Source organism: Rhinichthys klamathensis, unplaced genomic scaffold, assembly GCF_029890125.1.
Source record: "Rhinichthys klamathensis goyatoka isolate OS25496 unplaced genomic scaffold, OSU_Roscu_1.1 h1tg000184l_1, whole genome shotgun sequence".
In the NCBI taxonomy this organism is placed as follows: Eukaryota; Metazoa; Chordata; class Actinopteri; order Cypriniformes; family Leuciscidae; genus Rhinichthys; species Rhinichthys klamathensis.
Window position 1 is genome coordinate 311,979 of NW_026606712.1, and position 19,670 is coordinate 331,648.

General features: G+C 35.3%; 2 protein-coding genes across 4 annotated transcripts; both read left to right on the forward strand.

Moving 5' to 3' along the window:
- Positions 1-1,153: 1,153 nt before the first annotated feature.
- On the forward strand, positions 1,154-7,816 carry cln3 (CLN3 lysosomal/endosomal transmembrane protein, battenin). Its single transcript, XM_056261601.1, has 15 exons — positions 1,154-1,402; positions 1,488-1,524; positions 1,599-1,695; positions 2,657-2,734; positions 2,867-2,946; positions 3,257-3,342; positions 3,424-3,496; positions 4,418-4,561; positions 4,654-4,814; positions 4,919-4,971; positions 5,566-5,634; positions 5,748-5,803; positions 7,031-7,124; positions 7,247-7,387; positions 7,480-7,816. The coding sequence occupies exons 1-15, from the start codon at positions 1,354-1,356 to the stop codon at positions 7,594-7,596; spliced, it is 1,335 nt and encodes a 444-aa protein (XP_056117576.1). The 5' UTR covers positions 1,154-1,353; the 3' UTR covers positions 7,597-7,816.
- Positions 7,817-8,616: 800 nt separating this feature from the next.
- Positions 8,617-14,310, forward strand: prpsap2 (phosphoribosyl pyrophosphate synthetase-associated protein 2). Of its 3 annotated transcripts, none has more exons than XM_056261604.1 (11): positions 8,617-8,735; positions 9,204-9,538; positions 10,576-10,628; positions 10,997-11,063; positions 11,469-11,641; positions 11,745-11,860; positions 12,244-12,299; positions 13,281-13,429; positions 13,519-13,589; positions 13,671-13,817; positions 13,900-14,310. In XM_056261604.1, exons 5-11 carry the CDS (start codon positions 11,488-11,490, stop codon positions 14,056-14,058), a joined length of 852 nt encoding a protein of 283 aa, XP_056117579.1. In that variant the 5' UTR covers positions 8,617-8,735; positions 9,204-9,538; positions 10,576-10,628; positions 10,997-11,063; positions 11,469-11,487; the 3' UTR covers positions 14,059-14,310. The 3 variants fall into 3 exon arrangements, with proteins under 3 accessions (XP_056117579.1, XP_056117577.1, XP_056117578.1); XM_056261602.1 differs by having other exon boundaries at positions 9,204-9,412; XM_056261603.1 differs by having other exon boundaries at positions 8,619-8,735; positions 9,252-9,412.
- The last annotated feature ends 5,360 nt before the right edge of the window (positions 14,311-19,670 follow it).

Here is a 19,670-nt window from a genome sequence, read left to right on the forward strand (position 1 = left end):
ATAATTGCATTAAAGAGCTCTCCTAATGTAATTCTTACTAGTAAAAACTGATTTAGAGAGCTCTCTAATTTAATTCTTACTAGTAAGAATGCAATTGCAGAGCTCTTTAATTCAATTAAAGAGCTCTGCAATTACATTCTTACTAGTAAGAATCGAATTAGAGAGCTCTCTAATCGCAATTGTTACTAGTAAGAATTGAATTAGAGAGCTCTCTAATTGTAATTGCTACTAGTACGAATTGAATTGTAAAGTTCTCTAATTAAATTTTTACTAGTAAAAATGAAATTACAACAAGTAAGGCTGGGTACAATTTAAGCTAAAACGGCTTGCCATACACATAGGTTAACTGTTACCTCTGGCCACGTTAACAATGACGATGGATGAGACAATGTGAGACCAACTGATCGTCCTATGAAGTTTTCTCCGTGCTCCCAGTTTAAAACATTTATGGTATTAACGTTATTTGACATTTTGCTAAAGTTTTGGCTAGCTAAAAAACAATCTTCTAACAACTGAAATAGCTACCGGATGTGCCGTGCCAGTTTAGCGGAAGTCGGATGACAAAATGCGGAAGCGCGAAGTATTAAAAGTGGGCGGGGCGGAATAAGGTGAATAGCAGTGATATCTGACATTTCCTACATAAACCAAGAAGTCCAGGTTTAGCATAGCACAGTTAGTTGGTAGGCGTTTTGGCCAGTGTTGGGGGATGCATTACAAATAACGCAAGTTACGTAATCCGATTACTTTTTTCAAGTAATGCATTACTTTTACTTTTACATCAAAATATCTAAGTTAATTTTTCAAATAAGCAACACAAGTTACTTTTTTTTTCCCATTTATTGACTGACACCTCTCCTGTCCTCATGTTGAGAAATTGTAAGGAACGAGTCGAGGTGTTGTAAACTTGATGCTTATTTTAGCGTAGTTCTAGACTAAATGTGAGTATCTGATAATATGAGTACAACAACAGATTCAGTATTACTCAAAATGAATAAAAACAATGAAATGAAAACTCAGAATAGATATATTGTGCACTGAAAACAGTCACTGCAGTCGGTGGGAACTGTTTACTTCTCGCAGCATTGTGCTCGGTCGGATCTATTTCTGTGCAGCACCCTCGTGCTGTTGTGATTGCTGTCGCTTGTCGCTTGTCATAATTTGAGGTAATGAAAGTGGAAGACAGTGGATCCGTGTCTGTCTGTTTATCTAACATTACACCGCTGCAAATGAGAAATGATCATTTAGATACACCGTTGTTATGAATATGTAATGTTTACGGATGTCTGCAGTTGAACTCTCAGCTAGAGAAGTAGTTTTCTGTATGTGACAGTTTTTTCAGTGCGAAAAGTCGCAATGGATCGAGCATTAAACTCTGACCCTGTCATTACAGCTCACACTGAAGGTAGGATGCTCTAATGACACTTTAACAGTATTTTATGTTTTATAAAATAAGCATTTTTTTTATCCTGACGTGTGTTTTTTTATAGGTCGTTTTCAGCGCTGGAGAATTTGTATTGGGTTTTGGTAAGTGAATCTTCTGCAAACTTTGCTTAAAGTGATACGCAATATGTAAACTAATCTTCATTATCTCTATCTAGGTTACTGGGGCTTTGCAATAACTTTGCATATGTGGTGATGCTGAGTGCAGCACATGACATCTTACAAAAACAGGAATCTCAAAACACAACAACACCTGTAAGATTTTTCTGAGATTTGGCTATGATTATATTGCTAAAAACAGTTGTCACAGCTCCATCCTTCCCTTGTGAAAAAGAAGTGCGCTTAATTGTATTGAATGTGCACGAGTACTTTGAATTAAAAGTTTATTTAAAAATAAATGAATAAATTACTCGCAATTAATATAATTAATTAAATAACGTGTTCTTAAAGAGAGTGTTTATTAACAAAAGTATTTTTAAAAAGAACACTTTGTAATAGTCAAATGTTAAATTCATATTTCAATATTCTTTTGTCATGCTTTTAAGAAGTACACTTATTATTTTAAAGTATTGACTAACATACTAAATATTTAAAGTAGATATATTTTAAATATACTAAATTGCAGCTTAATCATTACAAATGTGTAATTACAAATATATTTAAATACATGACATTATGTTTTAGTTTACCATTAATGCTTATCTGTACATTCAGCAGTTCACTTCAGTCATATTTCAAAGACAATAGAGGTAATTATGAAATTACATATAGGCCTGGTTATATAGGCTTAGATTAAGCCAGGATTAGGCCATAGTTCAATTAGGACATTTAAGTAGCTTTTATAAACGTTCCTTAGAAAAAAACAATGCACTGACATATTTTAAGATATATCAGTGCGAGTTTCTTTCAGTTGAAACGGCTCAAACATGCATTTTAGTCTGGGACTAGCTTACAGTAAGCCTTGTCTGTGAAACTGGGGAATAAAGATGTACTTAAGTCCTAAGTCCTACACTCTTAATTTGAACTAATTGCATTATATTAGGAATTTAAACTATAATAGAATTTCCGAAAACATTACGTTCAGTTCAGACTTAATATATTCTTTTAAAGTATATTATGTCCATTATGTACTCTTTTTAAAAGTATGTTAAAGTGTACTTTTTCCACAAGGTCTGATTACTCGTGTTTGTCGTTTTTTATTTTGTTCTCGCACTAGACTCCAGCTCCAAATGGGACTAACATAGAGATAAGGAACAGCAGCAACCGCTTTGACTGCAATCCTGTGTCCACTGCGGTACGTCTGTCTTTCTTTCTCTCTGTCATTCCTTGTTTCAACTGTTCAAACGTGTCCCCCATGTTGTCTAGGGATTTTAGTGTATGTTTAAATATTTGTCAGGGACTGACACTGTTTTATTTCTGTTTCTAGGCTGTGCTGTTGGCTGACATCTTACCCACCCTCATAATCAAATTCACAGCACCTTTCTATATACACAAAGTGCCTTATGGGTAAAGTTGACAAGCACTTATTTATTTTATGTCTAACAACCGTCAGCATCTTCAGACAGGTTTAGCTGCGTAGATGTTGAAATTATGTCATGTAAGACTGTGATCAGAGATGGATAGTGTGTGCAATAGTGTGAGAAATCAATGTCAAACCCGTTAACAAAGTTGAAAGGATGAATTTGATTTGATTGTAGCCCCGCACAGTGTTTTTTTCTGTTAAAGAAACTAAGGATAGTTCTGTGAAAGACAAAAAAGAATTATACCTTTAATTGTTAATTAATGTGTTATTTTCTTTCGCTTTTATTATGAACAGTTTCCGTGTTTTGGTGTGTTTCTTTACGGCAGTAGTCAGCTTCCTGATGGTGTCATTTTCTTCAACTGTATTGATGAGCATAACTGGTAATGAGCATGTCCTCTTTTGAATTGGATTAATGAGATCTGATAAGTGTTGTGATGATGAACCTCTGAATCTTTCCTCAGGTGTCGTCTTTGCCAGTATTAGTTCAGGATTGGGGGAGCTTTCCTTCCTCTCCCTCTCTGTGTTTTTCAGCAGGTAGCGCCTAGAAACCCATTCATTCATTCAAACTGTTCTGAATTGGGATGTTTTTGTACCTGTACAGTATGCACTATTTTTGATGTTAAAGTACCCATTATTCAAATTAATATAACCTTATTATGTTAGTCTTTTGGTCATTTCATTTTGTGAATGTTCAGGTATAACTGTGGTAGTAACAGCAGTTATTATGCCAACAATGCTGAGTACATTGCATTGTGAGATCTTGCATCTAGTGTGCTGCACATTTTGTGAAATTGAGTTGGTTATAATATCTGGGTATTCTACGCATGCAGAAATTAGCATACTATGCACAGGATTCTCTACCATTGAACAGTTTGGCTTCTGTAAAACATTTGTAAACAAATTAACACACTTATGGTGCATTAAATTGATCAAAAGTGGCAGTAAATACATTCATAATGTTACACATTTATACTTCAAACAAATGCTGTTCTTTTGAACTTTCTATTCATCAAAGAATCCTGAAAACATAATCAAGGTTTCCACCAAAATATTAAGCAGCACAACAGTTTTCAACATTGATAATAATCAGAAATGTTCATGTGACACTGAGGACTGGAGTAATGATGCTGAAATTCAACTTTGCATCACAGGAACATTTTAAAATATAGTCAAATAGAGAACTGTTATTTTAAATTGTACTATTATTGCACAATATTGTTGCTTGAACTATGTTTTTTGGTCAAATAAATGCAGCCTTGGTGAACATAAGAGACTTTAAAAACATTGGAAAATCTTACCGACCCCAAACTTTTGAATGGCAGTGTAATGACTGCATATTACAGAAAAAGTATGAATAATATGTTAGTATCCTATTCCGAGCATAGCCCTAGTCACTGATCTCAGTTTTACTTGCTATTTATCAACATTTTGCGTCTGTGTTTCTGTCTCTTTAAGGGATGTGTTAAGTGGCTGGGGGTCTGGCACGGGTGCAGCAGGAGTAGCTGGAGCTTTCCTCTACTCAGCATTTACACAGGCTGGTCTGACCCCCCAAGTTACGTTATGGATCATGCTGGTTGTCCCTGTTATTTTGGCTGTTAGGTCAGAAAAACTTTCTCAACTCTATTGGTTGAACCTGTTGACCAAATTGATTGCATAAACATATCTTTTTCTCTCGTGATTTTATTTTCCAGCTATTTCTTCCTCCTTGTGTTCCCACCCTCGTTCCCACAGTGGAGACGGCACAATGTTGGTCACAGTTATTTCAGAACGCCGAACTCCAGGGAGAGACGCCCTTTAATTGAGGAAGAGACTGATACTGATGAGGACTCTGAGCCTTCTCCTGAAGAACAAGGTGTGTACATTTAGGAACTGGCTGCTTGTATTGTTGCAACTTTTTATTCTCATGGTTATGTATATGATGGTCCATTCAGATAACTGTACTCTTCCTTCTGACAGAGGACCATCACATCGGACCCCTGACCTTCACTGACCAAATATACGTTTTTAAGGTTAGACCTGCTGTGTGCATCTATATGAGCCTCAGTTTGGTGTTTCTTGTCTGCTTAAGTGATATTGCATCTGCTTTGTTCAATAAATAAGTAATGTAATTTGATCGTGCACTAAGTCATTTTTGCAGGATTATTTGCTATGATTTATTTATTCACAGACCTTGAATTTTATACTGACACCCATAAGGATGAATGCAGTGTAGCATTTTTATTACCGTTTTTTTTTTTTTTAGCATATCAGTAAATTTGTCTCATGATTATTATTTAAATCTAATTCTTATAATAGTTTAGAATTACTGAGGTAAAATTTGTAATTTTCACTTAGTCATGGGATGTCTGTCTTTATTTGTATTTTTGTTCAAGGCCACTGAACATCAGAAATGCTGTGTATTTCTTTTGGGGTTACATTTAAAAAAACAACAACATGGTGCACATTTAAAGTGTGAGCATAGCTTGTGTGTGTCATGTAGGATAGCAGTGTGTGTGTGTGTGTGTTTTGTTTGCACCTTGTTGTGCTGCAGTCAGGAAATGCACTTCCTCTTTGAGTCTTTTACTTATTTTAATGTTTGTTCTTACCCATATGATCTCTTTCAGGGCCTGTTGAAGTTTATTATTCCTCTTAGTGTGGTTTACTTCGCTGAGTATTTCATTAACCAGGGACTGGTGAGTGTTTTCTGTAACAGTCACAGACAAGTCAAAAAGAGTAAGACACCAGTAAAAACTACCTGTGTTCTCTAAATAAATATCACTATATATTTATTAATCTCTCTCATTAGTTGGAGCTGCTCTACTTTCCTGACTCTCCTCTCTCACATGCAGAACAATATCGCTGGTAGGACACATGACAAATCTCTTTAATTTCATGACTTTGAATTACACTACCGTTCAAAATTTTGGGGTCGGAACTGCTTTAATTCGATTTTTTTTTTGTTACTAAATGTTACTACAATTTAAATGTTTTCTATTTTAATAAATTTTGAAATATATTTTGAACTGTAATTTATTCCTGAGCTGAATTTTCAGCAACTTTAGTCTTCAGTGTCACATGATCCTTCAAAAAATATATTTAGTATGATGATTTGATGCTCAAAAAACAATTCATATTATTTATCAATCTTGACTTTTTTTCCCGTGTAAACCATGATACATTGTTTTCAGGATTCTTTGATGAATAGAAAGTTAAAAGAAACAATATTTATTTGACATTGAAATCTTTTGTAACATTATAAATGTCTTTACGGAGACTTTTAATAAATTGAATGAGTCCTTGCTGAATAAAAGCATTTAAAAGCATTAAATAATAAAAGCATTAATTAATTTCTTAAAGTATTCAACCAAGCTTTGCAAAGGCATTAAAATATTTAAAAAAAAATTACAAATAGACTAGTGTAATGTGTATTTTATCATAATTTCAGTAAGTTTATAATTTAATCAAACAATCTTTGTGTAATTAAATTATAAACTTACTGAAATTATGATAAAATAAAATAAGGTACAATTCTTCCATCGTGCCCTAATAATGTAGACATCATAAAAAAATATTGTTGTCACATTCACTTAAAAAAGAAAATGCGACATTAGGGGTGAATATATGATGAAAGAAATTCTCATTTTGGGGTGAAGTATCCCTTTAAAGGGATAGTTCACCTCAAAATGAAAATTCTGTCATCATTTACTCACCCTCAAGTTGTTTCAAACCTGTATGAATTTCTTTCTTCTGCTGAACACTTCAGGAAGATATTTTGAAGAATGTCAGTAACCAAACAGTTAACTGGACCCATTGACTTCCATAGTATTTTTTTTTTCCTACTATGGAAGTCAATGTGTCCAGTTAACTGTAGAGAAATTCATACAGGTTTGAAACAACTTGAGGGTGAGTATATGATGACAGAATTTTCCTTTTGAAGTGAACTATCCCTTTAAGAGAACATCCCAAATCCACTTAATTTGGAGACTTGGTTCTTCTGTCTCAAACATTATCAGTTTTTGTTTTGATGTTGTTTGATTCCATTTAAATGCCAGCAAATGCTCAATGTGCATCATTATCTCTCCTCTGCAGGTATCAGACAATTTACCAGATTGGTGTGTTTGTCTCCCGCACATCTCTTGTCTGTTTTAAGATCAGGAAAATTTTCCTTATGTCTCTCCTACAGGTGAGATCTGTACACAACAGTACATAAACTTATACATACTGTACATATGCAACAGTAAAATACAAGAAAATAGAAAGCATATTTAAAACTCCTCATGACACCGATTACTCTTTCTCTTTCAGTGTGTGAATGCTGTTGTGTTGGGTTTTGCTGTATATTACCAGTTCTTGCATTACCCATGGGTGGTCTTTATTATTGTCCTCTATGAGGGTCTGTTGGGAGGAGCAGCCTATGTGAATACCTTCTATTTCATCCATGAGGAGGTATGTGACCTTCATTCGAACCATTTGATTAGATCAGCATGTATTAGTCATGGTCTCTCTAAAGCATTCTCTTACGCTGTGTTTCTGGACAGACCGCTGAGCGTGAGAGAGAGTTTGCCATGGCTGCAGCAAGCGTGGGGGACAGTCCGGGAATCGCTCTCTCTACAGCTGTCTCCTTCCCCGTTCACCAGTATTTCTGCTCTTTATGAGTGAATGAAAATGTGTGTATGTGAAATATAAAGACATTTATATCATCATAAAAAAAATCCTCTTAACATCTTGATCAAAAAACAGTACATTCCATTAAACTTTGGACTAGTATGTTATTATTTAAATGAATGTCTTCTTTGTAACTAAAAATCCTGGAATCAAATGTGTAATGTTTCCTAAAAGTATTCTTTTAAGTATTAAAATATTTTGCTTGAGGTACTTATGTGTTGCTCTAACGACAACTATTGGAAAATAACCAACTAGTCCCTGAAATTTTACTGCCTCCATTTATAAAGCATTTACATTTCTCTTTTCGTGGCTAATGGTGACGGTTGTAGGTCCTCACCCTTGGTTTTGCAATCGAACTTATGAAGCAAATGTCTGCAGACTTGGCAACAGTGTGTTGCTTTCTTAAGAATCATTGCTTTCATTTCCCATTCCCTCCCAGTTGCATGTGATGTTTCAATTTAACTTCATGCAACAATTGAGCAATGGAAAAGTATTATAACCAGGCACTAGATGGTAGTACAGAGTTGCAGCCGTAAAGGGAAGTGTGTGATGGGTGATGCCTGACACATTTAAACTAATCATGTGACACGTCTTCGTCAGCTCTGAGTTGACAGTACACTTTAACAAGATTTCAAAGACAATAGAAGTCATTTGGAAATTACACATAAAGATGTACCGATAAAATCACTATTTTAAGGATATTATTTCTGTAAAAATTATTCTTTTTAAATGTATGGGAAAGTTAATTTATTTTTCACAAGGGATGAAAATTAACAACCACTCAGACTGAAATGTTTATTCCAGCAAAAAACAGGCCAACTCATATTTTGAACAACTATTATGATATGAATGCAGTTTTTACAATCATATTTATTGACACAATACATGGACTTTTGTACAGTGGAGGAAACTGGAGGGGGGAAAAAGCAAAAATGTGAATAAAAATGGTGACCAGTTATACACACATATATAAAAAATATATATACAAAAAAGTAAACAAATTACTTTTATTTTGAAAATCTGTGTGTAATAGCTGCCATCTTGGGTATTTCTCGAAGGTAGCAATGTTCACATTGGTGCAAATGAGACCGTAAACCAGGCGGAGGGATTGATTAATAGATCAAAACTGGTGAGATTTGTCAATATTTTTTTTGTTTGCTAAATCAAACCCACAACCCACAAATTATGTTATGCTAATATTAATTTCTGTAACTGAATGTATCTTTCTTATCCTTAAAAGACATAAAGGTTTAGCTAGCTTAGCATCATAATGAATGAGTGAACTTAGCAAAACTCTTTAGCATGATAATTTTGTTTTTGTATACGTTTGGACTCATTGCAATGTGGATGTCGAGTTATTAATTCATACTGTATTGTCATGACATGCCCGACTCGATGAGGGTCTGTTGGTGCTCCTGTCACGAACCGTGATTCACCACCATCGCGCAGACTCAGTCAGAAGTCTCCTGTCTGCTGTAATTATGTGTCAGTAGTTAGTCATCCATGTGTGTGTGCACATTTCTCATCAAGTCTGGGTTTATTCGTGTGTGTGTGTGTGTGTGTGTGTAAACATGGCATCTTCCCTTTGTTCTTGCAGGAAGTGTCTGGTGTTAAACTAACAGTGTGTCTGTGGTCCTGTTGATAGGAAGGGCTCAGCAGTGCCTGGGTGCCCAGGGAGCCACTGCCTGAGTCCCTAGAGGTAGACACCAGACAACCACAGGACATGAGTGCCGCCAAAGGAGGTCTGGTCATCTTCACGGCCAACTCCAACCCCTCCAGCAGAGAGCTGGGCAGGAGGATAGCCGAGTAAGTTGCCACTGGAGGTCCCTTATAACCTGGCAGTTATATTGGGTAGTTAGGAAAAGTGGTAAGACATAAATTCTCCAACTGCAGATCTGAGCTGGAACAACTGTATTCTTTTGAGTACCAATGGTTAGTACCAAATCAAGATTTTTTTTTTGTTGTTGTTTTACTAAGAGATGTTTTTTTTTCTTCTATTTTAAAATACACTATTTTTCAAAGGTTTTGGGGTCAGTATTTTTTCTTACCTTTTAAAATACTTTTATTTAGCAAGGATGCATTAAAGGGGTCATATAATGATACATGCACTTTTACAAGTTGATTGTACTGAAATGTGTGTTGGCAGTGCCTGTACACAACCATCATAAAATGATAAAAATCCATCCAGTGTTTTTAGGGTGACCAGAAGTCCCGAAATCTAAGCTGTTGTCCCGAATCCCGAAACTGGCCTTAATTGTCCCGAAAATCTTGATAAAACAATAAAAACTGTCCGTGGAAGTTGAGTTGTCCTGCAGTAAAATAAGTGTTTTCTTACAATTCTAATGAGAATTTTTAATTAAAGTATATTACAAACTTTTAATTTAGATCCTAAAGAATCATATTAGCTTGTACAAAAATGGCATTATATGACCCCTTTAAATTAATCACAAAAAGTGACAGTAAAGTCATTAGGTTACAAAAGATTTATGTTCTAAATAAATGCTGTTCTGTTCATCAAAGACAACTGTGTTCACTTTTATAAACGTTCTCAACATTTATAATTATGTTTCTTGAGCACCAAATTAAATGAGCATATCAGATTTTTGATCAAATAAATGCAGCTTAGGTGAGCATAAGAGGCTCTTTAAAAAAAAAAAAACATTACAAAAATACAGAACCCAAACTTTTGAATAGTAGTGTATGTTTGGATGAATCTCACAAAGGCTCACATTTAATAAAAAAAAAGATATATGTACAGTATATAGTATATATTTGTAATGTATGTATATATACCTCCATGCAAAGAATAAACATCAATAGTTATGTTAACATTTTAACTATGGGTCTTTCTAGTCTAACTGAGATTTACATCTTGTAACTTAAATGTAAAATACGGATGATTTCTGCTGTGTGTTTCCATTTAAGTTGTTTTTTGCTTCATATTCCTCTGAAAATTTGTTCTTGCACAGGCGGTTGGGTGTGGAACTTGGGAAGGTGCAGGTCTATCAGGAGGCTAACAGAGGTGAAGGCCTGTTTTCTGCTCAACTTTCTATTAAATATCTGCTTTTTTTATCTACACTAGCAGTGGCTGTAGCTGAAGTGGTTGTTCATTCTTTGCGTGCCATACTGTAGCGAGTAGACAATACAGAGCAGGGATCTGAGCTACTATTGGCTAATTCAACTGACAGTTTTTGTTTTGGTTCATGCTTGTGTATTGTGAAATGGAGATACGCTTACACTCCCACATGCAGACACTGTGGTGAAATTCTCCCATTATTCCCTGCACAGTCAAATCTTTGTGCAAACTTTTAAATAGCTAGTCTGTTTGTGTGAAAATGTACAGTGGACCTAAAAAATAAAAAAAATAAAGTAACATTTCTTTTCCCACAGAAACACGTGTCCAAATCGAAGAGTCTGTGCGCAGCAAAGATGTTTTCATCATTCAGACCGTGTCCAAGTAAGAAGCCTTAAACACAACAGTAGGAGGCAATCATTTTTTCATCATGTAAAGGCAATTTAATTTTGTTGATATATGTATTTATTTATTTATTTTACAAAAATGTGTTGTTATTAGTATTTAAAATGTTAATGGTTTAACATGAAGTCAAAAGAAAGGTTGACTAAATGGGGAATTTTTTCAGTGAGATTGGAACCATAATCAACTTTATTTATTTTTAATCTCCAAACTAGTTTTCTTTTTCATCTAGAGCCCTGTTTTGACAACTCAAACCTCCTGCAGCCAGTGTGTAGCATTATGCAAATTCATGTAAATTATCCCTCACTTTGACATTGATACTGATGTATACAAATTAGTTTTCCTAAATCCCAGTCTTTGAAACCTTCCTTCTTTCCCCATCTGCAGGGATGTTAACACCACCATCATGGAGCTGCTCATTATGGTGTACGCCTGCAGGACGTCCTGTGCTCGGAACATCATCGGCGTCATTCCCTATTTCCCCTATAGCAAACAGTGCAAAATGAGGAAGAGAGGCTCAATCGTCTCTAAACTACTTGCCTCAATGATGTGTAAAGCAGGTAAATGAGTCCATCTGAGACTAAACTGTCCCTTCATTTGTGGTTTATAAAGAAAACTGGGCAATTATAGTCTTCTAACTCTGTCCAATGTGGCTTTGAGCAGGTCTGACTCATCTCATTACTATGGATTTGCATCAAAAGGAAATCCAGGGTTTCTTCAACATTCCAGTGGACAATCTCCGGGCCTCACCGTTCCTGCTACAGTACATACAGGAAGAAGTAGGTCCTTGCTTAACGCTTGTCTGGATGTCATGCATGAGATCTGAGATTCCTGAGATACTGTTGTTGTTTTTCCCGTTTGTCCTGTCAAAGCCTTCAGTTTGAAATAATAGGTCAGTCCATGTTATGTTGCTAATAAATAGAAAGCAGGACAGAAACCGGATTTATCAGACGCTGATTTTTCTCAGAATAAATTTCTGCACTCAAGCTTATGCATTCATTTATTCATGATAAATTTTCTCTCCTGCTCAGATGGAAGGTCATCTGCCAATAGCTAGTAATGAGCGTTGACTGTATGTGAATGCATAATATATGTGTGTATTTCTGCCTTTCCTTTTAGATTTTTAAATCGTTTTTTTTACTTACTTTGCCTCTGCATTCAGATTCCTGACTACAGAAATGCTGTAATTGTGGCCAAATCTCCAGCATCAGCCAAAAGGTAAAGTCATATCTTACTTTTGCGGTGTCATGTCATGTAAAAGATCCACAGGCCTTTGAAATAGAGACTTGCAGGAGTAATTGACTAGTCAAGTATTTGTACTAGACCAGCTAGTAAGATTATAATATTAAATAATATTACCTTCCCACCAAATCCCTCACTTAAATCTCACTGATGCAACTGTATGCATTGGGTGGCGCTGTGCAAACATGATGTTGAGGTAATGAAAGATGATGATGTGTGCTGTCAGATGCATCCAAGTGTGTCAGTATTTTAATTCCTACTGGTATACTGGTTCTTTTTACAGTCATGCATCCCACGGGATAAAACAATTGGTTGTAAATTTGAAAGTAAATGAGAAATTCAATTAAAAAACATTGTCTGTCACATGGTGATATAAATGTGTCTCACAAACAACATCAAAACATCTATATAAAATAGACACAATAGTGCCAAAAAATATAGATGATTCATAAAAGGGGGTGGTGATGGCGCAGTGGATAAGACACTTGCCTTTGGTGTGAGAGACCCGGGTTCGAATCCACTACGAGACACCAATGTGTCCCTGAGCAAGACACTTAACCCCTAGTTGCTCCAGAGGCGTGCGACCTCTGACATATATAGCAATTGTAAGTCGCTTTGGATAAAAGTGTCAGCTAAATGAATAAATGTAAAATGTAAATGTCATAATGTCGTATTTTCTATATAATGTCGTATTTTAAAAAAGAGGACAGTGTAAGACACTGGTTCTCAACCAGGGGGCCGGGCCCATTAGGGGGCCTCGGCAAAATTCCCTGGGGGTCTTTAAATTATGTTAATTTGGTTATAAATGCTCATCCCTACCCGATTACCAGGATTTTGAGTAGCATTTGCGGCTCTTTTTCTTCTTTCGTGTTTGTTCCTTGGTTTGTGTCAAAACGGTTTAGTAGAGCCACATGGAAAAAAAACTTGAAAAAAAAAATTCTGTCTGTCCTTTTACAGGGCCCAGTCATTTGCTGAAAGATTGCGGCTGGGGATCGCTGTGATCCACGGTGAAGCCCAGGATGCAGAATCGGACCTGGTGGATGGACGCCATTCCCCACCCACTGTCAAAAACAGTGGCGCCATCCTTCCAAGCCTAGAGATACCATGTGAGAATCTCATCTCAGCTAACTCTCTCAGTCTGTTTTACTTTTTTTCCCTGATTATTCCCTATTGTCTTTTTTTTTTTCTTGCATAGTGCTGATTCCCAAAGAAAAACCCCCAATAACTGTTGTGGGAGATGTAGGTGGACGAATTGCCATCATAGTGGTGAGTTCAAGATGATTTGAATGTATTCAGGGAGCTATTTTAAGTTTATCCGTCTTCTTAACCTTTTTTGTTTTGTTTTAGGATGACATCATTGACGATGTCGACAGTTTTCTAGCAGCAGCTGAAACTCTGAAAGAAAGAGGCGCCTACAAGATCTTTGTCATGGCTACACATGGAATCCTCTCCTCAGATGCCCCTCAGCTAATAGAGGAGTCCGCCATAGATGAGGTCATCATAACATCATTTTAATTTGAGGTTCAGAGTGACAAGTGTGTTGTCATGAACTGAATTCTGATGTCTGTCTGTATAGGTAGTTGTCACCAACACCATTCCACACGAGATCCAAAAACTCCAGTGTCCCAAAATAAAGACGGTGGATATCAGCATGATCCTGTCAGAAGCCATTCGCCGCATCCACAATGGAGAATCCATGTCTTACCTTTTTCGTAATATAGGCATGGATGATTAGCAGGGTCATGTGAAGTCAGTCTTGACATGTGCACAGAGGTCAAGACTTTTTCTCTCCCTATTGCCTGTATCATTAACCATTTTTCCTTCTGTCGCCCATTATAACTGCTTCACCTCGTTGTATGTGTAATATTTTGAAATAATAATTGTACGTTCAAAGAACCGGGATGTTCTGCGATGCTACATGTTTTCAGTGTCCTAAAATGCTGATGTCAAAGCGTTTAGAGGTTTGAAGTGCAGGAATACTCAACCTCTTGATCTGAAATGTTGGCACTTTTATATGAATTTGAAGTACTGGATTTAAAAGAAGGACCACTGGATGTTCAAATTACCTCTTCGGTTCTTTTTAGCCGTAAATCTTCTGTCTTTGCTTCTATCGTTTTTTTTATAATTGGAGAATGGACGACTCCACTTTGTGGCCAACAATTACAAAATGGTACCATAATATATAAAATCTATGTTGTGACATATCAGTGTCAGTGCCTCATGACTTGTGTAATTATTGTGCCACAAGTAGTTTTTGTGTTTCTGTCTGGTAATGCTAAGTAGTGCTGATGTTAAATTCAAGAATTACTTTGTACAAGGCAAAGGTACATGCATAGACCTCAATATAGCCCTTAAGATCGAAACTAATGTACTTGATTGAATGTGCCCCCCCCTCCCCTCCCCTCCCCTCGATTCTTCTACTAACACTTTAACTTGAGAGCCTATTTCTTTTTAAGCATCTTTGCTTCATAAATGTTTGATCATAGAGGCCAGAATTTCTAAATATATTGCCTCTAAGACCTTGTCTTCTCATTTTCAAATGAAATGCAGGGGTTTTGTTATGTAACTAATATTTAAGGCTTTTGTATTTATTCACAGCACTTGATGACAATAAATAAACAAAGACTATATGTGTCATATGTGTACAGTGTTTAGTTAACGATCCACCCTTTTCTCATGCCAGCTGAGATAAGATTGACAACTAGGTTGGCAGAACTAGAGTTTCAAATTTATTGTACCATGCTACTCTATGCTATGCACTAGCTTTTGAGATCTGCCTTAAATTGGTTAAACTAAGTTTACTTCTAAGTTCACCAATATAATTAGCCAACAGAGGGCAGTCAACACTTCACAGAAATCCCTAAACAAATTATTTGGTAACACTTTAGAATATTCTTTCTTACTTACTGCATAACTATTAAGGAATTACTGAAGAACTAATATGTTATTCTTTATTAACACTTAAGTCACTACTGTTAACTACTAAGGAAGAGGTGTTAACTAATCAGTATGTAATAGAATTTTATGATTGTATTAAGTATCAGTTAGTAAAACTAATGAATTCTGTAATACCTCCCGAAGAACTACTATGATCTATTAATTAGGTTCAAGAAAAATAACTATTCAGTAATGAACAATCCTACACTCACTACAATAATCCGTTTTTTTTTTTTTTTTTTTTTTTTTTTGCAGTGGAATGAGTGGTGGTTATTTAATCTATAAAATCATTACTGTGCTGTAAATCATTTTATTTTATGCAAGGCAACATGAAAACGCCGGATCCTGCATAAAACAAATTATGTTATTTTTAAAGATACTAAATCTATTTACATCCGATGTTAAAATATGTTCTCAGAGCTGTGCACTGTTGGCTTATGCTTATGGGCAGGTTATGGAGTCGGCAATGAGTGAAACGCAGGGCGGCGGTCTGAAGTTAAGCAGTTTCCCCGCCAAACACAAGCCCAGCTCCCGCAGGAGATCCAGCACCACTACTGAGGAAACGGGAGAACAAAGACAGGTTCATTTGACTTGAATTGCTTTTAAAAGTTTAACTTTTGATTCTAAAATGTTTGTTAAACGAGTTTAAATGTAGGCAGTATTGTACATGTTGAAACGAAATAAAATATGCTGTATTATAAGAAATGTTCTCATCTGAAATAAAGGAAGATATCATGTAGCCTAAAGCTAAACGAGCCTTGTCGTGTAACTTATTTTACAAAGGTTTAGATGATTACGTTAATAGTGGGGGTTTTTTTTACAGTAAGTTTGATTTGAGTCAGAAGTATGGTCAATCTTTATTAATTACTAATGGGCATTTCTCAGATTAAGGGCCAAATTGGGTTGCTGCAATTTTTAAAATTAAAATCCCAAATTTGACTAATTGGTATACATCAAATGATCAGTCCTTAAGTCAGGTACAATGTTATGAGCTTGGTTGAGACCATAAGATAAGGGAATTTATGATTTTTTGCCATTTTTTTAAACTATGTCAAGTAGTGTCATTACCATCACATCATCGAATGTTATGTAAAAGAATAAAACTTAAATGATAAATCAGTGCTTTTAAGACATTTTGTGGTTTCACATGGAATCTATTTTATCTTGAACTTAATGGGATTGTTGATTTTTACTTGCAAGATGAATTATAGTCACTTAAGTGTCTACATTTCTGATTCATCAATCTACCCTGGCTTGGAATATAAGCTTATTTTAAGTGAATGCCATATATCAAAACTTTTTTAATACAGTGATAATTTAGAGTTAGACTGTCCAACTTTGTCAGAAATATATAATTGTATGATGTTTTTGTAATTTATACATCATTTATTGGCAAAAATATGTATGGTAATGGTGATGGTGATGACATTGCAGTTCTGGTAATGACAGTTTGTTGCGGTGATGACAAATCACTGATCATAACCTACTGTAATTTAAGAGCCTAAGTGACTTCAGACCAAAAGAAAAAACACACCAGCTATTAATTGGTTTAAACATCATAGTTTAATCTGATTATGTAAGACCAAACATGAACTGTGTATCTGCCGTCATCACCACCACAACCTGTCATTACCAGCACAAGCTGTAATGTGCTGGTAATGACTGTGCTGGGAATGACAATTTAGTAAAAAAACTAGCCTTGCTAGCAAAGATGATGACTAAGCAAGTGTAGCTAGCTTTCTACATGTAATGTACACTTTTTTAACTAATAAAGTGATAAAAATAATCCAAAAATGTTTAAAAATACAGAAATACAACACATATGGTAATGACGCATAATAAGTGTACATGCCCAACACAAAGAATAAAGAGTAGATTTATTACTTTTCTGGACATCAAGGCATCAGTCTTGCAGCTTGAAATCCATGTGCTCCACTATGCAATTATTAGGTTACCATGGCTACCAAATAAACCTTTGATGAAAAAAACTGTTAAAAAGTGCCTTTATGCAGAGCGTGTTGGTAATGACAGCTAAACCATGGACAGGTAGAAATTAAGCAAAATAAAGTACAAAATGCATATATATGCTTAATCTGTGCATGTAGTTTGTTAGTTCAGGTATAACATTTAATTCATATGCATATTTTTTTTAATTAATTTGTGATAAATAATGTTTGAGATTTGTTACGACAAGTGAAAACTCTGGTGGCGGACAACACCAAAACACAGATATTGTACCACAAAACACCAATAAAATGTGTTAAAATCATTAGTAAGAGCAGCCATAAAATAAGTCTAGGCTTGTTTTTGTTTATACTAATTAGTGGTGCTAAAATGTATTAGATTGAATTAGTTTTTAATAGAATTACGCCCTCAGGACAGAAATAGGCCCGAATTCTGGGAAATACCCAATGTGTTCCCTATATTTTCACTTTAGAATACTGTTTCAGGTTCTAAGTAATTCCTGCAGAATTATTTGATAATTATTTATTAATTACTAAGTTCCCTATTTTCCCTACATCTCAGTAGTTACCTTAAATAGGCCTACACGAATTTACTCAATGGCATTCTATGCTGAGGAAAACAGACAGACACAGTACTGTATATAAAATATAAAAACTAATCTGAGGTTAGTTATGGCAAGGCACTTGAGTGGGGTTCCTTTCTGAAGTTGATTTCTTACAGAACACTCACAAAACCACACAGGCAAAAACATAATACTACTTCTATTAATAACATTAGTAAATAAGAACGGTCACAACTCAATCTAGTTCTGTATGACTGTGGATTAGTTAGTTATTTTTCTTGAACCTTAATTAGTAGATAAAGTAGTAGTTCTTCTGGAGGTATGACAGAATTCATTATTAGTTATTGATTAAATGACTGTTACTTAACACAATCATAAAATTCTATTACATACTGATTAGTTAACACATCTTACTTAGTTAACTTAACAGTAGTGAAGAAGTAATTAATGAAGAATTACCTATTAGTTCTTCAATAATTCCTTATTAGTTATGCAGTAAGTAAAACCCGTATTCTAAAGTGTTACCATTTTATTTTACAGTATGCTAGCAACACCAAGGTCATAGGTTTGGTTTTATGGAGTGCACAAACTGTATAGCTTGAATGCATTTTAAGAAAGATTTGGAGAAAATCCTCTCCCAAATGCATAAATTATGCTGGTGAATTTGATTAGCTGTTCAATAGGCAGAACCCTTATCCAGTAGTAACTTGGATTTGTTTATTAAAGGAAAGATGGGGTTTTAAAGGGATAAAGAAGATTCCCTACGGTTCAATTCATTTCATTAAATGACACAGATAAGCAGAGTTAGACGATATAGACTGTTCCTGTTTGAATAATGACTCTAGCACCCTGAGGGCAGAAGATACTTCTGTCATGGATATGGCAAAGACTCTGCTTCAGCAAAAACGTCTGTAATGGGAAGTACCGCTCTACAAAGCTTAAGATGTATGACCCAAGTAATCTTGCGGCTAGTTTCACAGGGAAGTAAAAAATCCTGATATTTCCTCTTTTCCTGCAAATACTTCTTATAGAGATATTTTTAACTAAGCTGGGCAGCAAACGATTGTTCTTTATGTCTGTATTTAGTGAGTGACAAGTCTTGAGTTGCCCACAAATCCTTGCTCAAACCTAGCCCCTTCAAAGGGATAGTTCAGTCAAAAAAAGAATTTATGTTATTCACTCACCCTCATGTTTTACAAACTTGTATGACTTCCTTCTTCTGTAAAACATAAAAGATGATGATTCGAAAAAATATCCCAGTGATTTTTTGTCCATACAATGAAAGTCTGTTGATTTGGACCCTATTGAATTACATACATTCTGATGACTGAATTGAACTATCCCTTTAAGAAAATCTAAACTTTGTGGTTAGCAAAACAAACTGCAACTGCACCATTACTAAACTGGCAGGAACACATTATGATCATGAACAATTATAAGCATTCTTAGGTTAGGTGTGAGGTATGGTGATGCTCTTCTTTATGAAATGGCGTCTCAAGTAGGCCTTTGCCAAATTAACTGCTTATATGGCCCTTATTTGCCTGCTCTGTAACCATAAAACTGATGTAGACTTTATTGGAAATATATTTGGATGACTAATCTAACTTCCATGTAAATTACCCAGCAAAGGTTCCTAGAGTTATGGCCTTAACACTTTGTAACACTGTACAGTCTGCCACAGAAGAGAAGACCTGTCAACAAAAGCAAATTACTGAGAAATTTTTTTAGACTTACTGATATTTAAATTAAAACCCGTTACCAGTCAGTCGAAAGTATCATTCATTCTTCTTGATGGCTAGTTTGTTTACAACAAGAAGGTCTTTATTACATGGAGTAAGATATCTGTTAGCATTAGCATCCTTATCATCTCAGTGGCAGTTGCT

Coding starts and splice junctions, on each gene's coding strand:
- cln3 (XM_056261601.1), top strand. CDS start 1,354: ATGGATCGAGCATTAAACTCTGACCCTGTCATTACAGCTCACACTGAA. Junction 3,343..3,423: donor TGTATTGATGAGCATAACTG/GTAATGAGCATG, acceptor ATCTTTCCTCAG/GTGTCGTCTTTGCCAGTATT. Junction 3,497..4,417: donor CTCTCTGTGTTTTTCAGCAG/GTAGCGCCTAGA, acceptor TGTCTCTTTAAG/GGATGTGTTAAGTGGCTGGG.
- prpsap2 (XM_056261602.1), top strand. CDS start 9,330: ATGAGTGCCGCCAAAGGAGGTCTGGTCATCTTCACGGCCAACTCCAAC. Junction 10,629..10,996: donor CTATCAGGAGGCTAACAGAG/GTGAAGGCCTGT, acceptor CTTTTCCCACAG/AAACACGTGTCCAAATCGAA. Junction 13,818..13,899: donor AGGAGTCCGCCATAGATGAG/GTCATCATAACA, acceptor CTGTCTGTATAG/GTAGTTGTCACCAACACCAT.